We start from the raw sequence: 17,043 nt of genomic DNA, 5'->3' as shown, positions 1-17,043 counted from the left end.
TGATTCTAATAGGATAATGTTTCTTCTGCATTATGCAACACTGATTTCCCTAAGTTTTTCCAAGTAGAATGACTAAGAATCTATAATTCATAACAATAGTAAACCAACATAAGACATCACAAATTCAGATATTACATCCACTAATATTCCTCTTAAGGAGAATCAGATGTGCATGAGCTAAATAAATATATAAAAGTAGTGCTCTATGCATCACATGGTGGAGAAAATGAACAAGTATTTGAGATGGGTTTGTGCAGGAGAGATTAGTGAAAAGAACCAAAGGGCACAAACACTTCCATGTTAAGATGGCAGAATGCTATTTGCAGAATGGCTTCGTACACCTCCTCGACCAAAAACCTCTTTAATATAATCACTCAATAAACCACAATGGATTAACATTAAGGGTCTGATGCAGAGAAAGCAAATTCATAGTTAAGGCTGTCCTTTAACATGTAGGCTCAATTGAGAACACCTAAAAAGAAGCTAAGTGGGCCCCCTGAGGTGTTCAGATGTTGGAACGCACTGCAAACTGTGAATTTTCTAGCTTTTAAGCTTTGTCTAAGACCCTTAAGATTTTTCTAATACCGTTGCTGCTAGGACATTTTCTTGAGTTTGGCCCCACTGCTCCTTCTATGCGTATATATTTTGCGTCCATATATGAAAGCCCGACAGCTGAATTGATTCAGAAATGTAATAAAGGGAAGAAGAGCAAAATGTGGGAGTGGACTTGAAGACATCCATAACATAAAGGATAAATATCAAAGTCTTTTGAAAACAAAAAAAAAAATTTCTTCATGCCGAAAGTTTAGATATCCAACACCAAAAACAAAAGATCACGTAATTTCTACTGAACTGTAGAGACCAAGCTGTCCTTTGTGTCACAAAATGTCTAAGACTTTTTAAACATATACAATTATGTATCTCTAGCTATTTCTATATAAGTGAATGTACTTGAACTATTTCCCAATTCCACACACTCTGAGCTTTTTTTAATGCTAGTAAAATCTCACAAATGCCTTTGCCTATTCTGTTTTCTATTGTTTTGTGTTTGTGGTCCATCTGGAGGTATATTAAGTTGTTAGTTCCATCAAACAAAAGCTTACAAAAATATATTACACACACACACACACACACACACACACACACACACAAAAGGAGTGGACATTGAACACACAGTAAATGGCCAACAAGGTAATTTCACTGCTAGAAAACATGAAATGAGCAAATAAAACAGGGTTTTTGGTTCTAACAAATGAAATGTTCATCTACCATCATCACATAAATTATATGTTCAAGAATTCTGTCCTATGCAAAGTACAAACATGTCAATTTTAGCCTGGGGGACATTTTTCCCTAGGTTTATAACCCCTTGAAAATGGAGGTTTCATCAAGAAAACCTAACAGCTCCTCAGCTGCTTTCAACATTATAATATATTCACAACGCAAGTATTCGCTGGAAAACATCTAACAAATTAAAGGACATGAATGTGGGGCCCAAATTCATAATGATGGAAAATGGACGAAACCGACTATGAATTACAAAGTAGAAATAAAAGGAGAACAGGATTGTGCAAAACAAACAATATTAAAACAATATATGACGGGAAGCCTTTCAGCTAGTATTAGAGAAAATGGGTGGGTGGGTGTGGGTGCATGTACATTTTTGTGTTGTGTAAGACTAGCATTAACTGTAAGGATGCAAGCCTCTCTCATTAAGAATATACTGTAAGACTCATGAATGAGAGAAAAGTATCTGGTAAAAGAAAAAAAAAATCACATACCATCATAGTAGACAATCGCTCCTACAAGTTTATCCTTCTGGAGCATTGGGAAATGCTCAAGAGCTCTTGATTTACTGAGGACATAACTGCTTTTCAGGCAATTACTTCCAGCAACCAGATCATATAGCTTGATTCCTACCCAGTAGTAAGGTAACTGCCACCATCTACAGCAAAGGTAGGAGGAAAGGTTTCTTTAAAAATAGAGTGCAGCATTATAGAATGCCACTATAAATTACAAGACACTTTCCATTTAAGAAAAGAAAAGAACACCTAGAAGTGTACCATAAAAGAAACAGGAGCACTGCAAAACTGCTTCCAACACCAACATAGCTCAATTATCTAAGTAAATGAATCACTGAGACTTTATCTAAGTAAATGAATCAGCAAGACTTTAAATAAATAAATAATCTCTAAGGCAGTGGTTCTCAATCCTGACTGTGTATTAGAATCTTCTGGGGAAGTAATAAAAAACAAAATACTGATGTCTGGGCTTCATCCATCCACAGACTGATTTAACTAGCCTAGGGTGGGGACCTGGGTGATTCCAAGGTGCACCCAGGGTTGAGAATCACTGGCCTAAGAAGTTGTACACAATCTACAACAGAAGATAGACAAAAATGACAAAATCTATTTCTAGCTCCTGTAACACTCATAGCTACTCATGCAGCTAACAGAGTTCCATGATCTACTTTTTCATATTACCTAAATTCCAATTTAAGAAAACTTCATGGATAGCTCTAGTAACATTAGGAAAATTGCTGTTCATAATTTATAAGCTGACACCTCCAAAGCAAATTCAGCTAAGGTTAACACTCAGAAACTTAAAATACCCCAAAGTGGTTTGGGTATGAAGTGTACATGACAGGGTCAGATTCTGCAGCAGTATAATTTTGGGCTCTGATTTACACTAGGCAAATGATCCTCTTATGCTCCTTAGTACAAAATGCAGCTGCTCATCTATATACCCTTAGAAATCAGAATAAGAAGCTGCTAATTATAAATGCATAATACAACCCCCTTTGACTTCAAGATCCGGCCCTAGAGGTGGGTCAGTAGAGAGTAAATTAGGAAAAAAACACCCTTTTAAATACTACAAAGGAAAACATTTCAAAAGGATTAAAGATTAGCACCAATTAAAACCACATTAAGAAATACACATTGAGGGATTATTTCCATTAAAACTGTGTTGTTCTATTGACCTCTGATAAGCAAATAGTACACAGGTGATATCAAAAGGCTTACTTGTAAAGTGGAAGCATTATAGGCAATGGAGCTGATAAATGGGGAGCAATTTCAAGTAGGTTGGCACGCTCATGAAGGGCTTCTTTTACCAACCTATACTGAAAGGCAAAACAGAGAAAATTAGTTTGGCAGTAACAGATCATAATATTTTCAAATGGCAAATAGACACCCTGCCAACTGATTGATACACAGAAACCTCTCTACCTCTGAGCGAGGATAGCTCTCTCCTAATCAAATTTCTAATAATACATCATGCTGTCAACCTCAAAGATTTTTTAGAAACCTAACTGTATTTGCATAGGAGAAAAACATGCTGTCAGAGTTCCCAGGTGTAAGATATTTTCCTGACTTGAGTTCCAAGATTATTGTAACAATTTATCTTGCAGTCTCTGTATTGTCCCCTTCCTCAGTTCTGGGTAGTATCTTCCCCATGTAAGAGATAACACATCATACAAATTCATGGTAAAAGTTTCCTTTTTGCCTCCACTAAAGCAAGCAAAGATGATACTTAACAGTTGCATGGTACTTTTCAGATTTTAAAAAAGCTTTTGTCCCAACCGCTTTTATCCTCGTGATATCTCTGGAAGAGGCAATGTTACTATTACGATGTTAATTTACACATAAGAAAACTTAGCTGCATAGAAGTTAAGTAAATAAGCCAGAGCGTATCATACATAAGTCATCTGATTCTAAATCCTATGCTCTTTTCCTTTTATCCATTATGATGCTGAAAAGAAACATAAGAGAAGGAAACAGATTCAAAACTGACAATGTCAAGTCAGTGCTGCTATGTTGTTCATGTATGAAAGGCAGATAGAGAGTTCAGCTGATTTTTTTTTACCCCTTAGGGAAATGTCATCTTCCACACTGCCTTGGCAGTTTTCAAATGGTGGCAGACTGGACACGATAAAGTGTGACATAAGAAAAGCATGACTCAGATCATCTTTTCCTTAAGAATATGTCAGTGGCAACATGAGTGTATGACTGCAGCCATGGTTATGAGGATCAATTTGACGGTCCCCCTGCAATACAACAAGCTCCCCTGAAATCTCCTGGGCAGTAGCAATTTGGTAGCCATTGGCAAAAACCCAATTGCGACTGTTAAAAGGCAAAACATTCAAATGGGATTTTGTAAATCTGCCACCTTAATATGCCTGTGTAGAAAAGCCCCTGATTACCCATAAACATAATACTACACACCTCTCCCAAAAGAACTCACAGACCCCTCCCAAAAGACATTACAGCAGAATACACTAAATAGGTATTTCCAACAGCAAGAAATGTTAAAAGCCATTAAAAAAAAAAAAAAAGCTGATTTAATTGGATAGAAAAAAAAAGCATAGTTGCAATTTTTGTTTAACAACCAGCATACACAATTACCTGCTCAATATCCAACTTCAAGATAGCCTTCTGAAGATATCTCACTCCACCATGGATCAATTTAGTGCTTCTGCTGCTGGTCCCTGATGAGAAATCATCTCTTTCTACAAGGGCTGTTTTTAGTCCTGTGTAACCAGAAAACCAAATTAACTTCTTAAATTACACAATTTGTATGTAATTCATTAAAAGCACTTCTCCAGGGTAGAGACAATCACAAGAAAAATTACTCTGAACATGGATAAATTTGTATTCAAAGTGCAGAACACTGTCTATATTATAATGAAGAGATTTTAGTCTCTTCCTGGGGGAAAAGTCAAACCAGAACTAGAAGCATATTAAACTGTGAATGAATCACAACTAGAAAATATTACAGAGTATAATTTCATGGCAGTAAATACTCTAGTGCTTTGAGAGGGCTAGAGGAGAGCCTGGCACCCATCTTTTCCTGTGTAGAGTTAACTTGACATTAGGATGCTTTCTGGACTTCGCGTTCATCTCTCCCAAGAATTCAGTAATGTTCCAGCCCCTCATCTGTGCTCTACTCTAATCCATCGTCAATAAATGTAGGCCAGACCTCCCTCTATGTGCTGTCTCTTATTTACAAAGGTGTTTGGGGTGACAGTAGGTATAATATGTGAAAAGGGGTGGCAGAAGATAGCAAAACAGAAGGAGAAAAAAAGAATAACCTCTAAAGTTGAGGAATTTATAGCCTAATTAGAAATATGCAAGCATGACAATATTCTAGAGTTACAAAGAAAAATACAAGCCAGGACAAATGAATAGAATGCATGGTATCCATGGGTAAAGGAAAATTATTCTTGGCAATTTGAGGCTGATTACAGACAGGTCAGTTCTAGAAGCCAGCTCCTTATTTGGGAGTTGAAATAAATCTCTTTGGGATAAACTAGTGGCTTTTCTTTTTCTCCTTGCAGAGAAACTTTTTCTCTCTTGCAGAGACAACCCTGACTTTTCATGACTGGACAGGACTAGTGGTTCTACAAGTCCCATTCAGTAGTTGAGAAAGCAATGCCAAAACCTCATAAGTCCCAAGGTATACATCAAACCAACCGTGAGGAATTTTCACAGCCAGGCAATGCATGGTGTACTCATAGGGGAGGAGAGAATGTCATAATATCCAATTACAGTGTAAATATGTAACTGGAGCAGTACGGGCTCACAAAGCTCATATAAGAGAACCTGTGCATGTATTCAGTTCAGAGCCAATTTATTACACTTAATACCAAAGGGTCGTTTTTATAACTTTTAACACTTTAAATATCGTACCCAAATGTCATCATAAAATCGGGGCAATTCCCTTGATTCAAAAGGACAAAAGATTTGGAAACTGTGGAAAGAAAAGTAGAGAACTTTGATTCAAGGGCAAAAACTGCTAATGCCCTAGCAAACTCAGAAAATAACATAAAAATTATAGGTATTATAGATTCAGGTCACTCTATAAGAGTGCGTGCCGAAGAAAGATGTGTAAAATTCTCAATTATTAAAACCACAGTAATGCTTAGTACATTTAATACTGGATGTATTAAAAACACAGAAAAATATATCAAGAAAGAAAATATTTTTTGAAAGAATATTAACTGAGAGCTTAAGTACTAGGCAAAGCAGTAGTATTGGAAATGAATTAGGTAGGCATAGATAAAGCTTTCAAGTAATCTCCAGCCCAAAGAGAGGCAAGTAAAAGTGCAGCAGAGTTTTACAGGTGCTACATTTGAAAATACAGAGGACTATCATCTTAGTCAGAGTTAGAAGGTAAATTTAGGACATGAACCCCAGACTGCATACAGCCAAAATCACATTTGAAAATGTCTTCAGAAAGCACTGTCTTGGTGAGCTAATATCACCTTTTCTTGGTAAGTCTAACATAGACAGTTCTTCCTCCAGGACTGAAAAACTGAAATAGACCATTTTTTTCTTCAAGTTAAGAGCAGATGAGGGAGTTGATTTTCAAATGGCATTTAAGGGCCAGTTTAAAGCTCACTTTAAAACCTGGAATCACGATGCTCGCACTATTGAGAGGCAGGAAAATAGGACAGAGAGGACAAGCAGGCTCCCATCCAGCCCGAGCTTTCCTCACGTGGGCCTGCCCACAGGCTGCAGGGTCCGTGGTTAAGAGGACTTTTCAGATGGTCCCCAGCGATTCCCACTTCCTGATATTCAGGCCCTTCCCTGATTAGGTTACAAAAGACTGTGACTTCCGCCTGGCCAGTACTCTGCCTTGCTGGCATCCTCTCTCATCCCTCACTGGCTTATTCTGATGAAGCGAGCCGTAATGTTGTGAGACCAGGAACCAAGGGAGGCCTCTGAGGAACTGAGGCCTCGTTCAACAGCTGTAAGGAACTGAATCCAGCCAACAACCACATAAGTGGGCCAGGAAGCAGATCTTTCCCAGTTGCGCCTCTAGATGGCTGCAGCCTTGGGAGATTCTCAGCGTCAGAGGACACCGCTGAACCACATCCAGATTCCTGACCCACTAAAGCTGTGCGATAGTAAATGTCGTTGCTTTAAGTCACTCTGTTGTTCTGCGGTAATAAATAACTAAATTAGAGTACCTGCCACCGTGGAGTACAATATGACACAACACCTTGTGAATAATAACTGGAGCCTGGGGGAAGTTTTTAATTCTTCCTGGGGTTGGGATCTTCAGTAGAGACTGTCGAAAGATGTGGATGTGTGCAAGATGAGTAGAGGGGAAGAAAAGGGCTATCATTGGCAAAGATCAGCCTAAGCAAGGGAAAGACAGATGCTTACTCAGGGAATGCTTTTCTCCCAGGGGGCTGTGAGAAGATGTGAAAGAGACACAGTGGGAGAAACGGGCAAGGCAGATAATAAAGGGGCATTTGGACCCTGTCCTCAGGGCCGTTGTTTCTCACACTTAATATCTGAACCCCCTCAGAAAGAAAATGCCTCTCAGAGCTCTGAGAGGCATGGATGAGTTTGAGAAACAAAAGCTTCATTAGACCGTACACAATGCCATCAGCTGGCATCAACACAACACAAGCGTGAGTTCTGTTACAAGGTATCTATTCGTTTTTATCATTATAATGAAAGAATAAAATTTAAAAGTTTTCCAGAAGATCTCAGATATCATTTTGAGAAACATTATTATGTTGTCTATAAGGGGAATCTCCGAAGCATTTTAAACTGAGAGATAGCATTAAGGTTCTAGAAAGATTTCTCTGGCTGCAGCACTGGGGAGATAGGCTAAGGGGAGAAGGGCTGCAGGCAGGAGGCCGTTTAGCAGACGAGTGCCATACAGCAGAAGTCTGCAGACAAGAGTCCAGGCTCACAAGGGCAGAAGATGGGTATTGAAGATAATACAAAGAGAGAATTTTATGGGCTTGAGCTGTCAGGATGGATTTTTCTTTCCAAAATACAGTGTGAGGCAAGGAACTACTCTAAGAATTAGCAAGCCATCTCAGGAGGATATTCTAGGATATTTAAGTGAGAGCTAACACTTTAAAGCCTCAAAACTGCTTTTGCAAGTATTGGACATTTTAAAAGTTATTCACATGTACTTATGTGAGAAACACTACTGAATACCAACAAAAGTTAAAATGGGCCTCTCTGTCAAACCAGGCTGTCTTTTTTGTCCTGTTATTTCCCATGCTATTCACCAGAATTTCCAGAAATGATACTGTTCCTTCCAGAGCAAAAAAATAAAAATCCAGTCTCCAAAGCCACAGCTAAATTGATATATTAAAGCACAATGTAAACTAAAAGCATTACGAAAAGTTTTCTAAACCACAAAAAAAATACTCTAAAAAGGGAAATTTTAAATGTTTCAGTGGTTATTATATACTAAATGTCCTGAATCTCATTTATGTTAGATGAGCGTAAAGAAGGAGGAAGAAAGGAACTCAAAATTAAGACATTGCAGGAAGTTGTAACTGCTTCCTACAACTATATTTCTTGACTGATTAACTCACTGCAGCCAAGACAAATGACATTTTTAAAAGCCTTAAAATGTACTTATTCAGTTCTGTTATTCAGTGTCTCTGTTTTACCTCTCAAAACCTAAACTTTTTTTCTTCCTTCAAAAAATATTCATCCTGATATTAGGGGCCTCATTTCTGATATTTTCAGTTAAGTCTGAGGCAAGGAAGTGAAAAGAGGGTACAGTTTTATCTTCTCAGAGAGAGTGAACAGTATTTTTAAGTGATATTCAATGCTAATGTTTGTGTTCTTAGGTAAAATAATTAAGTCTGAAGGGCATGAAAAGTAATGTATCCAGGATTGAAACAGCTACTTGTTGCTGTGGATGTGAAGAGGCTGAGGGAAGATCTTCCTTCAGAGTAGAAAGAAGGACCTCCTCACGTACTGTGCAGCGAGTGCCTGGTGTCTGTGTATTTAACATAATTCACTAAACTAGATCAAAATTTTATGTGGAATTATTTGTGGGTTTTTTTTTCCCCTTTTAGCAGCTACTTTTTTTTTTTTTTTTTTCATTTTTATTGAGATTGTTCAGATACCATACAATTATCCAAAGATCCAAAGTGTACAATCACTTGCCCCTGGGTACCCTCATACAGCTGTGCATCCATCACACTTAATTTTTGTTCAATTTTTAGAAACTTTTCATTACTCCGGACAAGAAATAAAGTGAAAGATGAAAAAAGAAAAAAAGAAAAGGAAACTCTAATCCTCCCCTATCCCTAACCAACCCCCCTCAATTGTTGACTCCTAGTATTGATATAGTACGTTTGTTACTGTTTATGAAAAAATGTTGAAATACTACTAACTGTAGTATATAGTTTGTAATAGGTATATAGTTCTTTCCTATATGCCCCTCTATTATTAACTTCTAATTGTATTGTCATACATTTGTTCTGGTTCATGAAGTGATTTCTAGTATTTGTACAGTTGATCATGGACATTACCCACCATAAAGAATCAGACAATACCACCAATGTCAAGTGTCTAACATGCCTCTCCTATCCCCCACTCTTATCTGCATTTACCTTAGTATATCACCTTTGTTACATTAAAGGAAGCATAATACAATGATTCTATTAGTTACAGTCTCTAGTTTATGCTGATTGCATCCCTCCCCCAATGCCTCCCCATTTTTAACACCTTGCAAGGTTGACATTTGCTTGTTCTCCCTCGTAAAAGAACATATTTGTACATTTTATCACAATTGTTGAATACTCTAGATTTCACCAAGTTACACAGTCCCAGTCATTATCTTTCCTCCTTTCCTGTGGTGTCTCACGTGCTCCCCATCTTCCTCTCTCAACCGTATTCATAGTTACCTTTGTTCAGTGTACTTACATTGTTGTGCTACCATCTCCCAAAATTGTGTTCCAAACCACACACTCCTGTCTTCTATCACCCTGTAGTGCTCCCTTTAGTATTTCCTGTAGGGCAGGTATCTTGTTCACAAAGTCTCTCATTGTCTGTTTGTCAGAAAATATTTTGAGCTCTCCCTCATATTTGAAGGACAGCTTTGCTGGATACAGGATTCTTGGTTGGTGGTTTTTCTCTTTCAGTATCTTAAACATATCACACCACTTCCTTCTTGCCTCCATGGTTTCTACTGAGAGATCCGCACATAGTCTTATTAAGCTTCCTTTGTATGTAATGGATTGCTTTTCTCTTGCTGCTTTCAGGATTCTCTCTTTGTCTTTGACATTTGATAATCTGATTATTAAGTGTCTTGGCGTAGGCCTATTCATATCTCTTCTGTTTGGAGTACGCTGCGCTTCTTGGATCTGTAATTTTATGTCTTTCTTAAGAGATGGGAAATTTTCATGAATTATTTCCTCTATTATTGCTTCTGCCCCCTTTCCCCTCTCTTCTCCTTCTGGGACACCAATGATACGTACATTATTGTACTTTGTTTCATCCTTGAGTTCCCGGAGACATTGCTCATATTTTTTCATTCTTTTCTCCATCTGCTCCTTTGTGTGTAGGCTTTCAGGTGTTTTGTTCTCCAGTTCCTGAGTGTTTTCTTCTGCCTCTTGAGATCTGTTGTTGTATGTTTCCATTGTGTCTTTCATCTCTTGTGTTGTGCCTTTCATTTCCATAGATTCTACCAGTAGGTTTTTTGAACTTTTGATTTCTGCCGTATACAGGTCCAGTGCTTCCTTTACAGCCTCTATCTCTTTTGCAATATCTTCTCTAAACTTTTTGAATTGATTTAGCATTAGTTGTTTAAATTCCTGTATCTCAGTTGAAGTGTACGTTTGTTCCTTTGACTGGGCCATAACTTTGTTTTTCTTAGTGTAGGTTGTAATTTTCTGTTGTCTAGTCATGGTTTCCTTGTTTATCCAAATCAGGTTTTCCCAGACCAGAACAGAGGGAAGAAATATTCAGTATCTGGTTTCCCTGCGGGTGTGTCTTAGAAAATTGCTCCACCCTTTGATGCCTCGGGTCACTGTGCTTTTCTGCCCAGCAGGTGACGCCTGTTAGCCTATAATTCTTGACTGGTGTGAGGAGGTATGGCCGTGTTCCCCCAGGCTCTGGGGTCTGGTTCTGAATGGAAAGGGCCCCACCCCTTTCCTCCTAGAGAAGACAGAGCCCCCAGGTGGAGGTCATTAGCATTTCAATGGTCTCGCTCTCTGCTTGTGGTGTCTCCGCCCTTCCCCGAGTCACAGCCCTGGAAACTTAAAATGACTGGGGCTTTCTCCACTGAGCCGAAAAAGAAACAGATAGTCCCCTTCAGACCCAGTCAAGGCGACCCTCCGGCTCTCCCAGGTCAGTCGTCACCCAAAGCCTCTGTCTGTTTTTTGGGGCTGCGTACCTGTAGTGAGCAGTTCACACTCGCTACTTAAAACCCCAGTTGGAGTTCAGCTGAGCTGTATTCGCTTGCTGGGCGAGAGCTTCTCTCTGGCACCACGAGGCTCCGCAGCTCGGGCTATGGGGGAGGGGGTCTCACGACTTGGTTCCACAGGTTTTACTTACAGATTTTATGCTGTGTTCTCAGGTATTCCTCCCAATTCAGGTTGGTGTATGATGAGTGGATGGTCTCGTTTGTCCCCCTGCAGTTATTCTGGATTATTTACTAGTTGTTTCTGGTTTTTTGTAGTTGTTCCAGGGGGACTGCTTAGCTTCCACTCCTCTCTATGCCGCCATCTTGCCTGCCAGCAGCTACTTTTTATGGGAAGCAATAAGCTCTATCACTGCTGAGAAACCAGATCATTTGGGAATAGTATTATCAATGTTCTATTATTATTATTATTATTATTATTATTATTAGTTACTACTAGTAGGTATCCTTGGGAATTGCATGAGAGTGGTAAAATACCAATGTTTAGAGTGAAATTACTCTGACAATGTTAAGCCGAATAACAACAATATATATATATTCTACTATAGTACTAGTAGAAGAATAAAGCCAAGTGGAAATCTTTTCACTCATCTTCCTCCCACCTCTTAGGAAGTTGAAAACTGTAACTTTTGGGTGGGGACAGAGGGTGCTGGTCTCTATAATTTGCAGAAAATTGTGAACAAAATGCAGCTCCATATAGTCTTGCCTTTTCTGACCTGAGTGAGAATGTCTAGTTACCAGGTACTTCCAATTCAACCATTTCGTGGATCAAGAGAGTTGGATGAATACAAAAAGACAATTACAATCCAAGGGGAGAACTGGTATGACATTTAACTTTCACAACATGAAACAGAACAGAAGTACATTTTAATACCTTTTACAGATTCTCTTATTATGCATGAAAACATGCTCAATATAATAAATGCAGAGAAGCAAAGAGAACAAAATAAAACTCTCCTGTAATCACACCACTCAAAGATAACCAGAGTTGACATTTGGGTGTTTTAAATGTTCACATTCTCTATGCATGTATATAATCACATTATGTACATTTTTACAAAAATAACACCTCTGTAACTGTATATTCAATTTCATTCTTTTTTCATTTAACGCTTTTTATTGTAAACACCTCTCCATGTCAATAAATATTTTCTATAATTTCAATTTTAATGCCTGGATTGTGTTGCATTAAATATTTACAATGATTATTTATTCAATCCCCTATTGTTGAACATTTGGGTTATTTCCTATTTTAACTATTACAGATAGTACCACAAGATCAGATTTTCATTTAAACTCTGCATCCTTAACTATTTCATTAGAATAAATTTTCAAAAATGGGATTATTTAGATATTTTAAAATTGAAATGAAAGAGTAATCTTTACAAAATAAATGTCAGACGGACTAAGGTAATGAATAATGTACAAATCAGAAAACTTAGACACTGCACGTTAGCACCAGAAGTATCGGTATTAAAGCCAAATGCTCTATGAAGGAAAAGTGACGTCGTTCAAGGAAAGGTGAGTTTATCTTTCTTTAGAAAAGCTTCGGGCACTGTGGATTTCAGAAAGCCATTGCCAATACTAAGAACCCAAGGGCTGAACATTTTATATGAGGGATCAATTTCTCTAAAAATAACACTCCTGCAAAGCTGTAAAGCAATCCTGGATTGTTAATCCTCAGGATCAGAATCCTATATGCTTTAGCCTGGTATTTTCTAACAGTGAATGTTACAGAGTTTTATAGACTTGTATAACATTGGATTGGTTGTTTAGTATCTATTCCTATTTTTATATTAGGAAACATAAACAATTAATAGAGCTATGTTACATTAGAACATACAATGAACAGTTTGTGTTCCTTAAAATACACATGATTATGGAGGCATAAAAATGAATTAAGCTATGGCCTTAACTGCATTTATACAGCACTATTTGGAAGAGTAAAAGAGGTGCTTTTGCTTTTTACTATTTTTACTATAAACGTAGTCAATGTTCAAAAAGAAGAGAAATGTCAAACAATATAGAAAGATGAAAAAAGAAAATACCATACCACTGGCCTCTGATAGAAGTAACCAATGTTACTACTAAAAAATATCCCATGTATCATACCAGAAATTTTCTAAAATTATGAAAGTACACAACCTGGATACTTTTTTACTTGAAACACAAATAAAATAATTAACAAACTCACTCTTCACAACTTGTTCTTTTTTGTAGCTGCTGTTTTTTTTTCAATTTACAAGATATCTCAGGCTTTATCCCTGGGAACATTTGCAAACCTACCACTTTTCCAGAGCTGAATGTAGCCAATTTATTTAACCAGACACCATTTTTTTGCTATTATAGCTATAAATATATTTGTAGGAAACATAAACAATTAATAGAGCTATGTTACATTAGAACATACTATGAACAGTTTGTGTTCCTTAAAATATACATGATTATGGAGACATAAAAATGAATTAAGCTATGACCTTAGTTAGTTATAGCTTAATTGATTCCAGAATCTGAAATCAATATGGCACTGTAAATTCAGCTTTGAATGCTTTCTCTTCTCCAAACACAGAGCAAATCATGAATGTATTTTTCAAAAGGACATGGTTGACTCAAAAACGAGATAAACATACTCCATGGACCAGAAATGTAACTGAAACTCAGAGCAGTTTTAGCCAAAAACCTCAGTCTTGCAGGGCTCTGGGTCTAGAAACAGGGAGAGGCAACCAAGATTTCAGTTTCCAAAGGGTGACAGGAATACAAGAATCCTGAAAGAGGAAAAGATTTTTTAAAAAGCCAGACTAGGTGCTTGAATGTTGAGACTCAACAAGGCCTCCAACTTTTATGAAAGGAGGTTGAAAGGCTTCTCCTGACCAGTACCCGGGACCATGGACTGCAGGCTCCATGCGCCTAGAGGCAGGAGGCAGACCCAGCCTGGAGCCCAGCACCTGAGCCAAGGCACCTGCTGGATCAGCAGGTGGCTGCAGGGTCCTGTAGTTCAGTACAGGGCGGGAGCACAGGTTTGGTTCTGGGAAAAGTCCCTGATGAGACCACAGAGGTGAGAGTACAGAAACTGAGAATGATACAAAATGGATTCAATTTTAAAGATGGAAAGAGGGAAAAGAAGCAAAGCAAAAATATGGAAGGTGAAAAATACAAAATAAATGCATATGGAATAAAAATAAATGTAAATAGATTAAGCTCACCTATTAATTATAAAGTCTATCTATTAAGTTAATAAAAAATGGAAGCCAGCTATATGTGGTTTATCATAGACATACCCAAACAAATGGATAATGAAAAGTGGAAAACTTGAGTGAGCATAACAATTTGAAAGCACCACTCAGCTTTACTAAAAATAAGGGAAATGCACATTGAAATGAATTATTTCAAACATACTAAACTGGCAAAAGTAAAAACATCTGGTAAAACCAAACATTGGTTAGGACACTAAGCAAAGGGCATTCTCATATTCTAGTATTGATAATATGAATTAGTATAATCACTTTGTAGAATAACCTAACAGTATCTAGTATTATTAAATATGAACATACTAAACAATTCTACTTCCAGGCATATATATTAGAGAAATACTTGCAAATATGCACAAGATATGGGCACAAGTATGTTCATGCTACATGCTTTAAAGAGGAAAACTGGAACTAAATATTCATCAGTAGCAGAATGGGTAAATTTTATTATATAAATATAGTGGAATACTATTCAGTAGATGAAGTTGAGCTATATGTATCAACATGATTATACACTGAACACATAAATGAGTTTTAAAAAAACAGCTGATTAATGATACATGCTATGCTTATAAAATTCTAAACACCAAAAGTATATGATATTTTCTGAGTAGAAGTAATTTTACAGTGACAGTACAAAAGCCTGGTAAGGGAACTGGGGGAAAATATGGAAATATTAAGCTTCCCCACCTGGGGAATTAATGATATTCTCACAAGCATTGGAGGCTACTAATTTAGAAGACTGAGACCTCGATCTTGGGGCTTGCCCTTATGAAGTTTGTTACTGCAAAGGAGAGGCTAAGCCTACTTAAAATTGTGCCTAAGAGTCACCCCCAAAGACCCTCTTTTGTTGCTCAGATGTGGCTCTCTCTCTCTAGCTAAGCCAACCCTGCAGGTAAACTCACTGCCCTCCCCTCTAAGTGGGACACGACTCCCAGGGGTGTAAATCTCCCTGGCAATGTGGGACATGACTCCCTGGGATGCGCCTGGACCCAGCATTGTAGGATTGAGAAAGACTCCTTGACTAAAAGGGGGAAGAGAAATGAAACAGAATAAAAATAAAGTTTCAGTGGCTGAGAGATTTCAAATGGAGTTGAGAGGTCACTCTGGAGATTATTCTTATGCATTGTATAGATATCCCTTTTTAGGTTTTAATGCATTGGAATAGCTAGAAGGAAATACTTGAAACTGTTGAACTGCAACCCAGTAGCCTTTATTCTTGAAGACAATTGTATAACTATTTAGCTTATACACTGTGTGGTCATGAGATTGTGAAAACCTGTGACTCCTACTCCCTTTGTCCAGTGTATGGACAAATGAGTAGAAAAATGAGGACAAAAAGTAAATGAATAATAGTGAGAGATGAAGGTTATGGGATGTTTTAGGTTCCTTTTTTACTTTAATTTTTATTCTTACTCCTGTGTGTGGTAATGAAAATGTTCAAAAATTGGTTGTGGTGATGAATGCACAACCATATAATGGTACTGTGAACAACTGATTGTACACTGTGGATGACTCTATGGTTTGTGAATATATCTCAATAAAATTGAATTTTAAAAAATGAAGGAAAAAAAAAAGCCTGGTAGGAAGGATATGCACCAAGATCATTGCCTTCAGGGAGGAAGGGGGATGGGATTATGGAGAAATAAAGATATGAAGCAAATATTTTAACATTTGTTAAATTTCTGTGGGTACTTGAATTTGTTGTATTATTTTTGGTATTTTTCTATATATTCAAATATCTAAAAATTTTAAAACTTGTAATAAGCCACTGGGAATACCTTGTACATATGTATATTTATGTATGCCCAAGAAAAACCCTATAGGTTGAATTGCTGCATCAAAAGTTGCATACATATTTTATCATGATATTCTTAAATGGGCCTCCAAAAAGATTTCATTAATTTGCACTCTCACCAATAGTTTATGAGAACCAAAATTCCCTCAAATCTTTACCTACACAAGGGTTTATTTTTTCATCCTAATATTGATTTGACTTACATTTCATACATAATCAATGAAATTGAGCAACTTTTCTTCTGCTTATTAGCCATCTGTATTTCTTTTATCTGGTTACTGTTATTCATAATCTTTTTTATATCGAGTTGCTTATTTTTTTAATAGTGAACTGAAAGTTTTTCTTTTCTTAAGGAAATTCATTAAAACTCTGATATGTAATAATAGTTTCTCAATTTCAGATATGTTTTTACTTTATTACGTTTTTACCATAAACATATCTTAATTTTTTTTGAAGTCAAATTTAGCCAACTTTTCCTTTATGGTTTTTTTTGGTGCCAAACTCTGAAGCACTTTTCGTACTCCATCTTTTTTTAAATCACATATACTTTCTTCTAATAGTTTCAACGTGTTTTAAATCCTTGATCCATGCGGAATAAGATAAATGGTATATACACACACATAAAATTTTGGGGGGGTGCTACTCCAACATTATTTGTTAACCAATACTGGCAGATTTTGAATGCTGCTTAAACTTTATGTACTTACGTCTATTTCTAGACTTTCACCTTTGTTCTGCTGATCTCTCTATTCCTTTGCCAAACTATTTTAATTATAGTAGCTTTAGAATATACTTTAATGTCTGACT

General features: G+C 37.1%; 1 protein-coding gene across 2 annotated transcripts in view; it reads right to left on the bottom strand.

Annotated features, from left to right (window-relative positions):
• GPD2 (glycerol-3-phosphate dehydrogenase 2) overlaps positions 1 to 17,043 on the bottom strand; it is a 151,237-nt gene that overhangs the window by 66,041 nt on the left and 68,153 nt on the right. For both annotated transcript variants that reach the window (XM_037849299.1, XM_037849298.1), the window contains exons 4-6: positions 4,404 to 4,528; positions 3,024 to 3,121; positions 1,782 to 1,945 (exon numbers count right to left, since the gene is read on the bottom strand). In XM_037849299.1, coding sequence (XP_037705227.1) covers positions 1,782 to 1,945; positions 3,024 to 3,121; positions 4,404 to 4,528 — 387 coding nt within the window. The remainder of the gene's footprint in view (positions 1 to 1,781; positions 1,946 to 3,023; positions 3,122 to 4,403; positions 4,529 to 17,043) is intronic.

The sequence above is a fragment of the Choloepus didactylus genome, chromosome 9 (genome assembly GCF_015220235.1).
Source record: "Choloepus didactylus isolate mChoDid1 chromosome 9, mChoDid1.pri, whole genome shotgun sequence".
Classification (NCBI taxonomy): domain Eukaryota; kingdom Metazoa; phylum Chordata; class Mammalia; order Pilosa; family Megalonychidae; genus Choloepus; species Choloepus didactylus.
The sequence above is the reverse complement of the archived record's forward strand: the minus strand, read 5'-3'. Positions and strand labels throughout refer to the sequence as shown.